General features: G+C 36.2%; 3 protein-coding genes across 3 annotated transcripts; 1 reads left to right on the forward strand and 2 right to left on the reverse strand.

Moving 5' to 3' along the window:
* Nucleotides 1-719: 719 nt before the first annotated feature.
* Nucleotides 720-2,958, forward strand: LOC104216650 (uncharacterized). Its single transcript, XM_009766761.2, has 2 exons — nt 720-1,442; nt 2,499-2,958. The coding sequence occupies exons 1-2, from the start codon at nt 981-983 to the stop codon at nt 2,856-2,858; spliced, it is 822 nt and encodes a 273-aa protein (XP_009765063.1). The 5' UTR covers nt 720-980; the 3' UTR covers nt 2,859-2,958.
* A 791-nt stretch (nt 2,959-3,749) lies between these two features.
* LOC104216649 (vesicle-associated protein 4-1-like) lies at nt 3,750-7,728 on the reverse strand. The gene is made up of 7 exons (XM_009766759.2): nt 7,199-7,728; nt 6,970-7,040; nt 6,141-6,222; nt 5,932-6,050; nt 4,412-4,489; nt 4,208-4,327; nt 3,750-4,109 (listed from the first exon to the last, which is right to left on the reverse strand). The coding sequence occupies exons 1-7, from the start codon at nt 7,452-7,454 to the stop codon at nt 4,050-4,052; spliced, it is 786 nt and encodes a 261-aa protein (XP_009765061.1). The 5' UTR covers nt 7,455-7,728; the 3' UTR covers nt 3,750-4,049.
* A 5,747-nt stretch (nt 7,729-13,475) lies between these two features.
* Nucleotides 13,476-14,407, reverse strand: LOC138873283 (uncharacterized). The gene is made up of 3 exons (XM_070151730.1): nt 14,306-14,407; nt 13,975-14,212; nt 13,476-13,816 (listed from the first exon to the last, which is right to left on the reverse strand). Exons 1-3 carry the CDS (start codon nt 14,405-14,407, stop codon nt 13,476-13,478), a joined length of 681 nt encoding a protein of 226 aa, XP_070007831.1.
* Nucleotides 14,408-14,615: the final 208 nt, after the last annotated feature.

Consider the following 14,615-nt stretch of genomic DNA (forward strand, 5'->3'; position numbering starts at 1 on the left):
CTAGATAAAGAAAGATAGATTATAATATATTCACAGTCTAAGTTTATACTCTCTTTGTTCCGATTTATGTGAAGGTATTTAGATATCGAGAGTCATACGGATTATTTTTAATTATAATTTTTCATATATTTTTAATTATTAATTATTGTGACCTATTGTACTTTTTGCGTAATTTTTGAATATATAACTTTTATTTTAAAAACTGAAAAACTTTATGTCCAAATGGATAGTCAAAAATAATAAGTATGAATCATATAAATTATGACAGAAAGAGTATAATTTAACTATAATTAATCATCTAATTAGTACTTTACGTTGGCAAATTGGGTGAGATAACGCAAATATTTCATCAATTAGTTCATAAATCATTCAAAGTTCAAACATAATTGCAAACTCGCGTATGTGAATAACTACTTTTTTATATATAACCGAGAAAATTTTCAAGAAATGGTGGCGCATAATTCGAATATAATGAATAACCATCCTTTTATTCTTCTTCATTTAAATATTAAATTTTTATTTATAATAAGATAAAAATCTTTATGCTTATTACATTTTTATTTATATAACAATATCTATCGTATATCTAATTCACATTTCATGTGCTACACTTTTATGGAAACCTTGATTGCAATTACTCTTCTTTTGTTTCCATCAATAAGAAAATATAATAATTTTCATTTTTTTTCTTATATAGAAGAAAACAAAAGAAGAGCAAAGGAATCGTTTTTTGTAATAAAGATATCAATAGCACACCATTGTAAGCACTTGTTCCGCCGCCTTTTTCTCTTCACCGTCTCCTCGTATTTCTACAATTCTACGCTTTCCTTTTTAGTTTCTCTCTTTTTATCATTCTTCTTCTTCAACACCACATAAAAATTATTTAAACAAAACCAAAAAAAAAGGCAACAAATTATTCATCGGCACATTTCATTCTAATCTCCCTTAAGGCATCGCCAGGTTGAGACGACACGTCAAGAATGGCGCGCCGTCTCTTCACTTGCTTCGGCAAAGGCTCTTCTCATTCTTCTTCCAAACACCACCAGACCTCTAACGACAATGCAACGGCAGACTTAACGGCGGAGGAGCAGAAACGGTGCGGGCCAGTGGTGGTGGAGTTATTCTCATCACAGGGCTGCGCCACCTCACCTGAGGCGGAGCTGTTGTTTTCGAGGATAGGAAGAGGCGATTTTAACCTGGAGATGCCGGTGATTCTGTTGGCATATCATGTGGATTACTGGGATTATATGGGCTGGAAAGATCCATTTGGGTCTAGTTTATGGACCGTTAAACAGAAGGCTTATGTTGAGGCCTTAAATCTTGATACAATGTTTACTCCACAAATTGTGGTCCAAGGACGAGCTCAATGTGTTGCCAATGAACAAGAAGCTCTCTTCTCTTGCATCAAATCTGCCCCCAGATTTCCTGCTCCTTCCTTCCAGGTTTGTTCTTGTTACCATATTGTTGATTTTAAAAAGATTTGCTTTTGATCATACATGGAATCATTAGTAGATTTATATAATAAATAAAATGGTGCATTTTGGTGTTGCCGACATACCAAAGGATGTGGTGCAGAGACTGTTCTTCCCTCAACCAAAGGTTTCGGGTTTGAGCTCTGGGTATGAAAAAATACTTGGTAGGGAGCGTTTCCCCCGAATTGGGCCCTACATGGCGCGAATTCGAATATAGTCGGCTCCAATGCGGGTACCGAATACCGGGTGGGAAACAGAAAAAAAAAAAAATCTTTATCTTTCTTCATGATCTTATAATTAATCTTCAAAATCAAATCATGTTTTGTATTACCAATTTGTATTGGTTATTCCGTCTGATAAAAAACAATCGTAGTTGATACGGAGAATTTTTATGTTAGATTCAAATTAATGTGGGATTGATTTAATTCGTCATGATCTTGCACCAAGTTACAGTCTACTGGAAATGATAAGCTAATATGTGCAATCCAAGATAATTTGATCATTTGGATATCAAGAAAAAGTAACTAAAATTTGACCTCAACACATTATTCTGATAAAGAATTTTATTGAATTGGTACAGTTTAGTTTAACTACTGTCATTAGACTCTTTTGCATTCATTGGATTAGTACAATTCCATATGGACCACCTCTTATGAAAATACGTGTCAATTGGAAGGCGGATTCATGATTTAAAATTTGATGTATTCAGTCTTTAGGTTTTAAACTGAGCTTAGTATAATTTTGAAATTATGGGTCAGAATTTAATATTTATTGAAACTTTAGTGGTTTTTCCTATATATGGCTACATTTTATATTGAAAATATTGGTCGCTATTAGGACTCTCATAACTACAAAATGTTAGTAAATTATAGTGGTAAGTCTACAAGTCATCCTCCTAGGTAAGTGGTATTGTCAGCCTCCTATGATATATCCAACACATGTACTTACTGATTATAAATTGGAAGAGAAGCTGCTCCATAATCAAAACTCTCTCAGTTGCTAATGTTGCAAAAGACATATTAACAGGCGACATTCGAGAGGCCAACAGCAGAGTCATTGCAAGTATCCCTATTAGGATCTCTGAGGAGTAAGGTGGACAACAATGGTGTCAATATCATGATTGCTCTGTACGAATGCGGTTTGGTGACTGATTGCGCTACGGGAGAAAACAAAGGAAAAATGCTTGCAAATGACTATGTTGTTAGGAAGCTGGAAAAGCTCTGTTCAGTCAAGGATATTACTGCAAAGAAGACGATCTCTGGAACTGTCAATTTCTCTCTTTGGGATGGCTTCAATAGTAGCAAATGTGGCGTAGCTCTCTTTGTCGAAAATGGCTCTCATCAAATTTGTGGATCACAGAACTTTAAATTGCCGGAAAATCTCTGAATAGTTTGATGATTTACTGATTGAAACTCTTTGGTTACTGGTTGGATTGCTTGTAATGAGTTTCTTATCAAAATTTCTTGCGAAGCATTCCAGATACAAACTTGTTCATTATGTATAGGTTGTGTGTGAATGTTGGTGTTAGCTTCTTTATCCGTTTCTTTTTTAAAACTCTTTTTTTTTTTTTTTTCAGTTTGACATATTTATTCTTTCTTTGTACTAAGTGATTGGATTATTAGAAAATGCGACTAGAGATATTTTAGTGTAATTGCTTTTCTCCAACTTGTTTGTTGGGTTGAAGACTGCATAGATCATAATGCATTCTTTCACCTTGGTTTGCTTTTTTTTCTTTATTTAATGACCAAATTAGGTTAGCACTTCTAATTTCGTTTTCTTTTCTTTCTTAGCTGGCACTAGTTTGGTAAAAAATTGTGCTTCTCTGTGTACAGTTGGAAATTCATCGCAGGACTAATAGATCAAAAAGCAGAGGCAATACTTCCTCGCGTCTTTCCCTCCCGAGTTCTTTATAGAAATCTAGCACTCTAGCTTTGATATCTTTGCAAGGAAATTAGATTTTCTATAAGCTTATGCGAGAAAGTTATACGGTGGAATATGGTACTATGCAATTCCTTTTTGTTTTCAGTGGACACGACGGTCTACACAATTACCGCCTAAACAGACGAAGAGTTTTACTACCACATTAAGCATCTTTGTAAATCGTATAGTTGTATTATTCCAATTCCTAGCAGCTACAAAGTGCATGAAACTCCTAAAGATAACATCCAATTTCCAACCTTAAGCTCTCAATAGTTTCTATGAAGTTAAATGTAGACTACCTACCATATTAAGGAACACTTTAGTTTCTGTCTCTCTGGGAAACTCATACAAGAAGCATTCGGTAGCATAGCCGCTACATGAGCAGTACTCAGTTTTATATTTTTATGGCACCAAAAGAATATGTTTTTAGCAAAAAGAAATGCAATATCTACAAGAAAACAGCCAAACGATCACATAACAAACTTTTACCCCATGAAAGGGAAACTAAACCTCCACTGATTATTTTTCTTTACAAGAAGCACCGCACTGCCCTTTTCTCCACCATCCTTCGAAAGAACCAAAGCAGAAAAGGGATGGATCTGGTTTAACATTTCAATTTTGGCAAAAGAGACACGTGCATTAAAATCCGCTAGTGCTTTACACTGAATCAATAGCCTCAACCTGCTGCCGAGCTAGGTACTTCTCCCTTCGCTCCTTCTATTGATGAACAAGAGCAAGCAGAAAAACAAAGTTAGAGCCTAAAGGAATCGAACATGGAAATATACATGCCTTGATTTACACATACAGAGTCTTACCCATTCATCTATTACTAGACCTTCTCCCACAACTTTTGGTCCAGTTTCAACTGGAGGTTTCTTGCGAGATTCTAATGCTGCCTCAGCTTCAGCCAACTGACGTTTTAGCTTTTCCAGTGCCTTAATCAATCAAGTTATTTAGTTGGAGAGTGAACTTGGAGCAAATTGTACAAGCAGATAAACAGTAACATGTCTAATTCTTACCGGAGAAGGGCGTTCCGGGTCCAAGAACACCACCCGTAGGACACGTTCAATAGTCACTTGATCCTTTTGTTCATCAAACTGCATCAACACAAACCAACAGGATTATAACACTGTTGGATTTATTGACAACAAATTCGAGTCACACTATAGACTTATATTCCGTAGTTACACATCAGATTTCGCACACAGTGGCAACTGAGGCACGAAATTCCCACGTTTAGTTTTGGGAATGCACATACACAATCGCTTTCCAAGGAGAGAACCCAAGTCAGAAACAGTATGTTGCACCAAGATTGCCTTCCAAGGGAGTATAGAATGATGGTGAAAGAAAAGAAAATCTTTAGTAATCCTGACTATCGCAAAGACAGGACAGGAAGAAATGGGTTGTGTATGACATTCTGATGCTCCTAAATTTGATCCTAAAAAAGGATGAAACATTTCAAACTTGGGAGTTGCAGACAAAAGCAACTGTTCCTAGCTACATTGTAAAAGCCCCAAACCTCAATAACTTCATGTATTCACAGTCTATGTCATTTTTTCAGGATGTTCTAACTGATTAAATTTACAATAAAGGAAAGTACATATCAAGCATCGAACAGGATTTTCCAAAATCTGCTGAAGGCTTTGCCTTGAAGACATCATCAAATATTTTTGTACTGAAGGTCATGATTTTAAGACAACACTACAAGCACATCTCTATGCAATTTTAACAATTCTTTTCTTGGAATATACCAAAGGCAACTTATCTAATTTTTAATGCTACTCTACTCAAAAGACGGGAATCAGCTAAAATATCCTTTCTTAATCAAAGCCTACTGGAAAGAGCTTCTGCTATGTCACCATAGCCAAGGTGGTAAGAGAAGCTCCTGGATTAAGTGAAGGACAAAGAAGCAAGCAAGCACAGAACTACATGAATACAGCCACCACAAATAAGCTATACATCCTGGATGAACTTTTTATCTTGAAATTAAGGTGTACCAAAGATCCGAGCTTCTTCTAAATTCTAATTTACTACTTCTAAGTTCTAACAAATTATTAACATATTTAATAAGATAGATATATAGGAGCATGTCATGAAGATGTCATTTCAAATAATGCCGACCTATGATAGAGCTCCATATTTACCTGCATCTTACCATAAAATGCTCTATTTATATAAGCGGTAAATAATATAATCCCCAGCTGATTTTCATAAAGATGTTCGGAAGATAGGACAGGGTCCATCCTTACATAAAGAAAAATAAATAGAACAGATAGACAAATAAAGAACTCGTGACTTTCAGCACCAAAAGGACAAAAAACAAAAAAATGTCCAAGATCCAGACAAGTCCATATACACCTTTCCATGTTAATGTGTTAAGTTAAAATGCATGAATCATCAGTAAGAAAATCAATGTGTTGCACATGATGAGTATTCAAAGTTGAAGAAGCACGATACCCTAACTTACTTTGTGGTTAAAGATGCTGCAAACCCATAAAATTGCCACTTTTAAAAAGACCTAGGAAGTTCAGTTGCTTACCAACTCAGGTACGTAATCCGTTCCTTCTTTAACCTTCAAGCTCATGATCTTGAACTTTACCTTGCTCTTTTGATCTACAGGCTTTTCGTTGTTCTCAGGGTGCTCAACAAACTTGAAGACTATCATTCAGTCACAAAATCCAAATATAAGTTGATCTTCTACATCCAAAAAAGATACTGGAAACAAGATAACTTAGGCAAACCAATTACCAGTGGCAATAACGCTTTCACCAGGTTCGAGAATGCCTCCGGGAGGTCGCATGTAGCAGCTCTTTGGTGCAGTAGTTTGAAACTTGAAATGCAAAAGGAAGAATCAAGGTAAAAAAAAGGCAATAATCAGAAACTTACACCACTAATTATATGGTGTGAACTGTGAAGGCAATCAGAAATTAAACCTCCATAAATAACAACAAGAACTGCTATGCTCCAACCCTGAACTAGACAAGGTCAGCTATATTATTCATAAGAATACCAGAACAACAATTTAGACTTGAAAAGTCTTTGCAAGATGCATAGTCAATTCAAGAACTTAAGACAAAAGTTATAAATCAGGGAGCTTCACTGCACAGCAAAAAAATGATTTTCGTTATTTTATCTTTTTTAGATTTTTGATTACAGAAAGATACATAATTATATTAAGCCAGCGCCCTTTTGCGACATCAATGTACTTGAGATTCTGCTTTGTCATTAGCTCACTTGTCTTGGTCTAGTCTTCGACCCTAAAGCATAGAACAGACTAATTTGAGATATGGGAATAAGCTTCACAACAAAAAGTAAATGCGAATGGTTTGAAGGTAGATACTATTGGTTCAACATGAACCATCCAGAAGATCCAGATACGGTAAAATCACTTAGGAAATTAATTACACCTCCTACTAGCGTCTCTTTCTCGTGTTTTTTAATGTAACACCTTCAATTTATAGATTCCAAACACTTGACACAGGTCGCATAAATTAATTAATAAGATTAAAAGCGATTTCTGAAAATTACAGACCTTACTAGCACCAATTATTACGTAAAGGATCCTTAAACAAATTACCTTAAATGCGACATAAGATTTGCTAGTGTTCTTAATCTTTACAGCACTCTTCACCTGCTTTCCCGGTTCATCTGCCGAAAAAATATTAAATTATCTTAATAAAAGCAGAACGTAATTGCTTCACACTCCAACACGAAATTACATGACATAAAAAAACCGAAAATTGTTGAGCTAAAAGGAAATGAAAAAGTAATATAAATAAAGTCAAAGATAGTCAACGGCGACGCACAAGGAAAATAGAGATTGTTAGCTGGATCGAGCCGAAGCCTACGCCGAGCCGGAAGCAATGATCTGGCAACTGAGGTAACGGAAGAAGTAGAACGAGAATTATTGGATCCGACGCCGTTTTGGTGACTGTGATTCTGAGAGTGAAGATTCTGTGTAGACGAAGAAGATGAAGAGGTAGTTCCTGATTGCCAAAAAGGACAAAGCTTCCAAAGCTTTCCGTCGGAATTATGTGGCTTGCGGTGGTCGGCGATGGCCATCGAGTGGAGTTTTGGCCGGAATTCTACTGGAGTTCTCCAATTTTCAGGTCATAAAAATTAGGGCAACTCGTTGAATTGTCCTTTGTGAGGAAAAACTTTCACGTTGACTTAAATGTTATTAAGGTCAGAAAGAAGTCACGTATTGTAATTATATTCAAGTCTTCGGGTGGATTTGTTGTAATTCGTAAATTGTCGTTACTTACTGTCTGGAGAAAGTGTTGCAGTTTGATCGAAGTGGAAAGTGCACAGAAACAAGCGCATTTTTTCGGACTTCAAATCACAGTTTTAATTGCATTTTCCTTTTGTTTTCATGTCCGTCCACGCTTACCTTAAACATTTACTAAAAAAAATCTTGCAAAATTAACATTCTATGCTGACAATTACACGACCCTAACAACCTGAACATCATTGCCGGAGTAGTTGTTAATTTATTGCAATCTCTTCTGGATGATTAGTTATTACATATACTCCTATATAATAATATAATACACAGCATGACGGAGTTGTTAATTTTGAGATTGACGGGAGATGGAATTTTTTATATTTGAAGGAAAGATAAATAACGTAAATATTTTTTTATGTTTAATATTTAACAATCATCTAGAGATCGGCTCAAAATCAATGCCATGTGCATGTTTTGAAAGAAATTTTAGTTTCATATATTCTTCTTTCTTCTTCTTCCCCTTTTTGCATTTAAAAGTGTAAAAGTTTCAAGTCCAAGTCATTTAAAAATCCTTCTACATTTTTTACTTCTCTCATAGCCCTTTAAATAAATTTTTTGACTTTAATAATTATCTTTTGGAATTTGTTTTCTTTTTCATATCCACAGATTATATCTTAAATTTAATATTTTAAAATTCATCACATTTCACTTAAATTTCTTTAACTCACAGAAAAAAAATATATAGTCCAGTACTATTGCTATCAAATATGTTTTATAATTAAATTTCATTTTTGTCGTGAAACCACATCATCTTTTTCAATCACAATAATTAACAGACATAATTTAAGTGATTTCAAATCAGTAAACACATTCAAGGAATAAAAGTTGATTTTTTTTTTGTGAGAAAGATTAAGAAAACGTGTCTAGCACTAAAATCGAAATGCATACAAACATCATTAAATTAAAAAATGCATAGCTGAAGAGTGAGGAGTGTGTAAGTTCGAATGGATTTGAAAGAGGAACAATAATATGAATGAAGTGAAAACACTTATCGAGCCTTCATTTATAGAGTGATAGAGTAATCTCGTCATGCGTCAAGAATTGGATGGTAGGCACAATTCTTACTAGTTCTTGGCACAACTTTTGTGCAGTTGAAGACTATCATGACAACGAATGTGAAATGGCACAGCATATGGCTGTTAGCCAATGACAAAAAACCATAATGACCACGCACACCTACTGGTTAGCAATGTTATCAATGAGCATCAAGTATATTATTACCTTCTGGTAACAATCCTGTGTGGAAACACAAAATTAGGAGGAAACTAAAGAAAAACTGTTAGAAGGAAAAACTGGAACAAAAAATAGTAAATAATAAGAAATATTCCGAGTCCACAATTTTCTTGTGCGTCCTTAAGGAATTTTAACCCCCTCACACGTTGCCAAGGTAATGGATTAAATCCTCTCAGGATAAAACGGAATAAACCTTCCTGCAACAGTGGCAATACAAACTGCAGGATACCAACGAACTCAAAGAACGAAACAAAATCACACTTACGAATTTGAGAGAGAGAGACTGCGAATTAGGATGCAGTGTATTCAGAAAGAAAGAAGTTCTGGAGTGTTTTCCGTATATCGAAAATGGAGCCTTGCCTCAGAATTTATAGGCAATTATCAGAAGAGGTGTCTAAAAAAGGTGCCTTTTCAGAAGAATACGCTGCCTGCCGCGGTTCTACCGCGACCGCGGCAGAACCGCGGTCAGAGAGGCTCTCTGAATCTGCCTACCGTGGTTCCACCGCGGTCACGGTAGAACCGCGGCCAGAGAGACCCTCTGAATCTTCAGCAGGATTCTGGCGTTTTTTCAGCAGTGATTTGGCATTTAATTAATTATTAAATAATTAAATAAATTTTGTCCAAAAAATAATCTTATCGATCGTTTGACAAATCCAAATCCAAAGCCGAGCCGAGCGAGCGACGACGACGACGGCGCGAGGGTTCATTCTCTTCAACTCCTTTTAAGAGCTTTAAGAAGTGATTCTATATATAAGCACATAAATGTGGTTGTCCCTCACCAATGAGGGATAAAGTACAAGACAAAAGTTTACTTCTTCATATTTTTCATTTTCCCTCCATTTTATTTCCCTCCATTTCCAATTCACATTTCTTCTACTTTAAAGTCCAATGGCTTAAAGTCCAACAATCCCTCACATGAATGGGAATGGTTGTATCAAGAAAGATCATAGATGAAAGCTATGTGATTTTGCAAGTAAGGATTAATTGCATCTGGATAAGTAGGTTTCCCTTTGAACTTTCCGTAGTGAACATATGTCGGATATACTCGGTCAATCGGTAGATTTGATATCTTTGAACCGTCGAACTTTAGTGTATACCTAGACAACCATATGTCACACAACCAACCCTTAACCGTCTTTTGGTTCTCATTGTTGTGTTCGTTTTAGCCATGAACACCGCCTGGTCTCATAAGTGCGTAGAGAATTGGCCTTACAGAATTCTCCTTGAAGCGGCTTACACTTCACACTTACGTAGGTGATTCCTAAACGTGTAATCCTTTAGATTGACACTATTTGATAGATACCTCATCAAACTTTGGTAATCATTAAAGAACGTGTAAAGTTCTATCCTTGTTACTGAACATTGTCTTCATCACGAGAATGGACCAAAGATTTTATTTTGACAATGTTGAACCGGTCAATCACAACTTTGTTTGAGCTCCTTGAACCTAGATCTCGGAACATCCAAAATTCTAGGTAGAGTTACCGCCATGTTGACTTGTCCTCGGCTATAGTCCCATTCCCTTAGATGATTTCTCAACTCCCTCTCTAGTTAAGCCTTTTTGTAAGCGGATCTGCCACATTATCCTTTGATCTTACATAATCAATAGTGATAATTCCACTAGAAAGTAGTTGTCTAATGGTGTTATGTCTTCGTCGTATATGAAGAGACTTTCCGTTGTACATAACGCTCCCTGCCCGTCCTATGGCAGCCTCACTATCACAATGTATGCAAATAGGAGCCAAAGGCTTTGGCCCGAACGAAATGTCTTCTAAGAAATTTCGAAGCCATTCAGCTTCTTCACCGGCTTTATCCAAAGCTATAAACTCTGATTCCATTGTAGAATGAGAGATACACGTCTGTTTGGAAGATTTCCAAGATACTGCTCCTCCACCAACAGTAAAAACATATCCACTTGTGGACTTTGTTTTTGTTTAGCCGGTTATCCAATTTGCATCACTATATCCTTCGATAATCGCAGGATATTTATTGTAGTGCAAAGCGTAGTCTTGGGTATACTCCAAGTATCCCAGAACTCGTTTCATTGCCACCTAGTGATGTTTGTTGGGATTACCTGTGAATCGACTAAGTTTACTTATTGCACAAGCTATATCATGTCGTGTACAGTTCATGATGTACATTAAGCTTCCCAACATACGAGCATACTCCAATTGAGACGTACTTTCACCTTTATTCTTTATAAGATGATGGTTTAAGTCAATTGGAGTTCTTGCACTTCTAAATTCCAAGTGTTTGAATTTTTCCAGTACCATTTTCACGTAATGTGACTGAGACAAAGCTAGACCTTGAGGAGTCCTCTGGATTTTAATTCCTAGAATTACATCGGCAACTCCTAAGTCTTTCATATCAAACTTACTAGCAAGCATACGTTTAGTAGCTTGAATGTCGGCAATGTCTTTGCTCATTATTAGCATATCATCAACATATAAGCAAACAATGACTATATGATTTGGAACGTTCTTAATGTAAACACATTTATCACATTCATTAATCTTAAAACCATTTGACAACATTGTTTGGTCAAATTTTGTATGTCATTGCTTGGGTGCTTGTTTTAGTCCATAAAGGGACTTGACAAGTCTACACACCTTCTTTTCTTTTCCCGGAACCACAAACCCTTCAGGTTGGTTCATGTAAATTTCTTCCTCAAGATCACCATTTAAGAATGTTGTTTTTACATTCATTTGATGGATTTGAAGACCATACAAGGCGGCTAACGCTATTAGCATCCGAATGGATGTAATTCTTGTTACTGGCGAGTATGTGTCAAAATAGTCAAGACCTTCTCGTTGTCTAAATCCTTTGACAACAAGTCTTGCCTTGTATTTGTCAATAGTACCATCGTCCTTCATTTTCTTCTTGAAAATCCATTTAGAACCCAACGTTTTGTTACCTGGAGGAAGATCAACCAATTCCCAGGTATGGTTGCTCAATATGGATTCTATTTCACTATTGACAGCTTCTTTCCAATATTGTGCTTCTGAGGAAGACATTGCTTCCTTGAAGGTACGAGGCTCATTTTCTAACAGAAAAGTCAGAAAATCTGGACCGAATGAAGTAGATATCCTTTGACGTTTACTTCTTCTTGGATTTTCTTCATTAGGCATACCATTTATTATTTCCTCCCGAGGTCATTTTGACTTTTGATAGGTCAATTCATTTTCCTTTTTATACGGATAAATAGTTTCAAAGAATTCAGCATTATCTGATTCTATTATCGTATTAACGTGAATCTCAGGATTTTCTGATTTATGAACCAGAAAACGATATGCCTTGCTATTGGTTACATATCCAATAAATACACAATCAACCGTTTTTGGACCTATCTTAACCCTTTTAGGTTTAGGAACTTGTACCTTAGCTAAACACCCCCACACTTTGAAGTATTTCAAGCTGGACTTCCTTCCTTTCCATTTTTCATAAAGAATGGACTGTGTTTTACTATGAGGTACACGGTTGATTATTCGGTTAGTTGTAAGTATTGCTTCCCCCCACACGTTCTGTGGTAAACCAGAGCTTATCAACAACGCATTCATCATCTCTTTCAACGTTCGATTCTTTCTCTTCGCAATTCCATTAGATTGTGGAGAGTAAGGGGCAGTTGTTTGGTGAATAATGCCATTTTCCAAACATATTTCTTCAAAAGGAGATTCATATTCGCCACCCCTATCACTTCTTATCATTTTGATCTTTTTGTTTAGTTGTGTTTCAACTTCACTCTTGTATTGCTTGAAAGCATCAATTGTCTCATCTTTACTATTAAGTAAATAAACATAGCAATATCTCGTGCTATCATCAATAAAAGTAATAAAATACTTTTTCCCACCGCGAGATGGTGTTGACTTCATGTCGCAAATATCTGTGTGAATTAAGTCTAAAGGACTTGAATTCCTTTCAACGGACTTATAAGGATGCTTAGCATACTTTGATTCCACACATATTTGACATTTGGAATTAATGCAATCAAATTTTGGCAATACTTCTAGATTTATCATCTTCCGCAATGTTTTGAAGTTTACGTGACCTAAACGCGAATGCCATAAAGTGTTTGACTCAAGTAAGTAAGAAGAAACATTCACTTTATTGATAGGAACTGCTATTACATTTAGCTTAAAAAGGCCCTCATTTAGGTAACCTTTTCCTACATATACATCGTTCTTACTAAGTACAACACTATTAGAAACAAAAATACATTTGAATCCATTCTTGACAAGAAGTGAGGTAGACACAAGATTCTTGCGAATTTCTGGAACATGGAGGACTTGATTTAGAGTCACTATTTTTCCCGACGTCATCTTCAACGCAATCTTGCCAACTCCTTCAATTTTGTCCGTAGATGAATTTCCCATGAAGATTGTCTCGTCGGGTCCTGCGGGGGCATAAGAAGAAAATAACTCCTTGTTAGCACAAACATAGTGGGTGGCTCCAGAATCTATCCACCATTCTTTTGGATTTCCTACCAAGTTGCATTCAGACAACATGACACATAAGTCCTCCATTCCATCTTCAACCATGTTAGCTTGGTTCTTTTTCTTCTTATCATTCTATGACGCACGACAATCCACGGCCTTATGCCCAAATTTTCCACAGTTGTTGCAATTACCCTTGAACGTTTTCTTGCTTGGGTAATTCTTTGGTCCAGAAGCCTTCTTCTTCTTCTTATTTTGTGGCGCCTCCTCAATAATGTTAGCCCTTATTATTGTCGAGTTTCCACGTGACTTCTTTTCAGCATTTTTGTTGTCTTCTTCTATCCTCAAACGAACAATCAAGTCTTCAAGTGTCATCTCCTTCCGCTTGTGTTTAAGATAGTTCTTAAAGTCCTTCCGCAACGGAGGTAACTTCTCAATGAAAGTGGCGACTTGAAAGGCCTCATTTATGACCATACCTTCAATAATAAATTCACAATTAATAACACGAAAAATCTTATTAATAAAATTATTGATTCGGGTCATACCTTCAGCAAGGAGATCATGCACAATGACTTGTAATTCTTGGACTTGAGTTATGACCGACCTAGTGTCAGTCATCTTGAAATCCAAAAACTTGCAGCCACGAACTTCTTAAGTCCGGCCTCCTCAGTCTTGTACTTCTTCTCAAGCGCATTCCATAATGCTTTTGAAGTTTCCATGACACTATAGACATTGTACAAGCTATCTTCCAAACAACTCAAAATGTAGTTTTTGCACAAGAAATCAGAATGTTTCCATGCTTCAGTTACCACAAATCGTTCGTCATCCGGAGTGCCTTCAGCCAGGACTGGAGGATCCTCCTTGATGAATCGCTACAAACTCAACGTAGTCAGATAGAAGAGCATCTTCATTTGCCAACATTTGAAGTCAATACAGGAAAACTTTCCGGGTTTTTCTGCTGGTGCCATAGCATGAGCAGGAGTTGAACGGCTTGACGAGGCAGCAACACTCGTAACAGTAGCACCCATTCCTGCAACATTTCCATTAGTTTGGTTTTCATTCAACATGTTTCTGTAGAGTTGGAAACAAAACAGAACTTTGTTAAATTAGTGAAGTTTTGATATCTTCAAACTGAATACCAAACCAAACACACAACACATAACAATGGTGAAGTTTTTATATACTTCAAACCCGTACGTTTCTTATTCCGGTAAAGTTTTGTTATACTTTAAATCGGACAGAACAATTATTGGAGTAGAAAGCACGAAGGCTTTA

Source organism: Nicotiana sylvestris, chromosome 7 (assembly GCF_000393655.2).
Source record: "Nicotiana sylvestris chromosome 7, ASM39365v2, whole genome shotgun sequence".
NCBI classification, from domain to species: Eukaryota; Viridiplantae; Streptophyta; class Magnoliopsida; order Solanales; family Solanaceae; genus Nicotiana; species Nicotiana sylvestris.

What these genes read in the sequence shown, in the direction of transcription:
- LOC104216649 (XM_009766759.2), bottom strand. Translation starts at nt 7,454, where the DNA reads ATGGCCATCGCCGACCACCGCAAGCCACATAATTCCGACGGAAAGCTT. An exon ending in TAACAATCTCTATTTTCCTT is followed by an intron (nt 7,041 to 7,198) that starts GTGCGTCGCCGT and finishes TTTTTTCGGCAG; the next exon opens with ATGAACCGGGAAAGCAGGTG. An exon ending in GTCTAGTAATAGATGAATGG is followed by an intron (nt 4,110 to 4,207) that starts GTAAGACTCTGT and finishes GTTCATCAATAG; the next exon opens with AAGGAGCGAAGGGAGAAGTA.
- LOC138873283 (XM_070151730.1), bottom strand. Translation starts at nt 14,407, where the DNA reads ATGTTGAATGAAAACCAAACTAATGGAAATGTTGCAGGAATGGGTGCT. An exon ending in CAACTCCTGCTCATGCTATG is followed by an intron (nt 14,213 to 14,305) that starts GCACCAGCAGAA and finishes TTGAGTTTGTAG; the next exon opens with CGATTCATCAAGGAGGATCC. An exon ending in TAAGAAGTTCGTGGCTGCAA is followed by an intron (nt 13,817 to 13,974) that starts GTTTTTGGATTT and finishes TTATTATTGAAG; the next exon opens with GTATGGTCATAAATGAGGCC.
- LOC104216650 (XM_009766761.2), top strand. Translation starts at nt 981, where the DNA reads ATGGCGCGCCGTCTCTTCACTTGCTTCGGCAAAGGCTCTTCTCATTCT. An exon ending in TTCCTGCTCCTTCCTTCCAG is followed by an intron (nt 1,443 to 2,498) that starts GTTTGTTCTTGT and finishes ACATATTAACAG; the next exon opens with GCGACATTCGAGAGGCCAAC.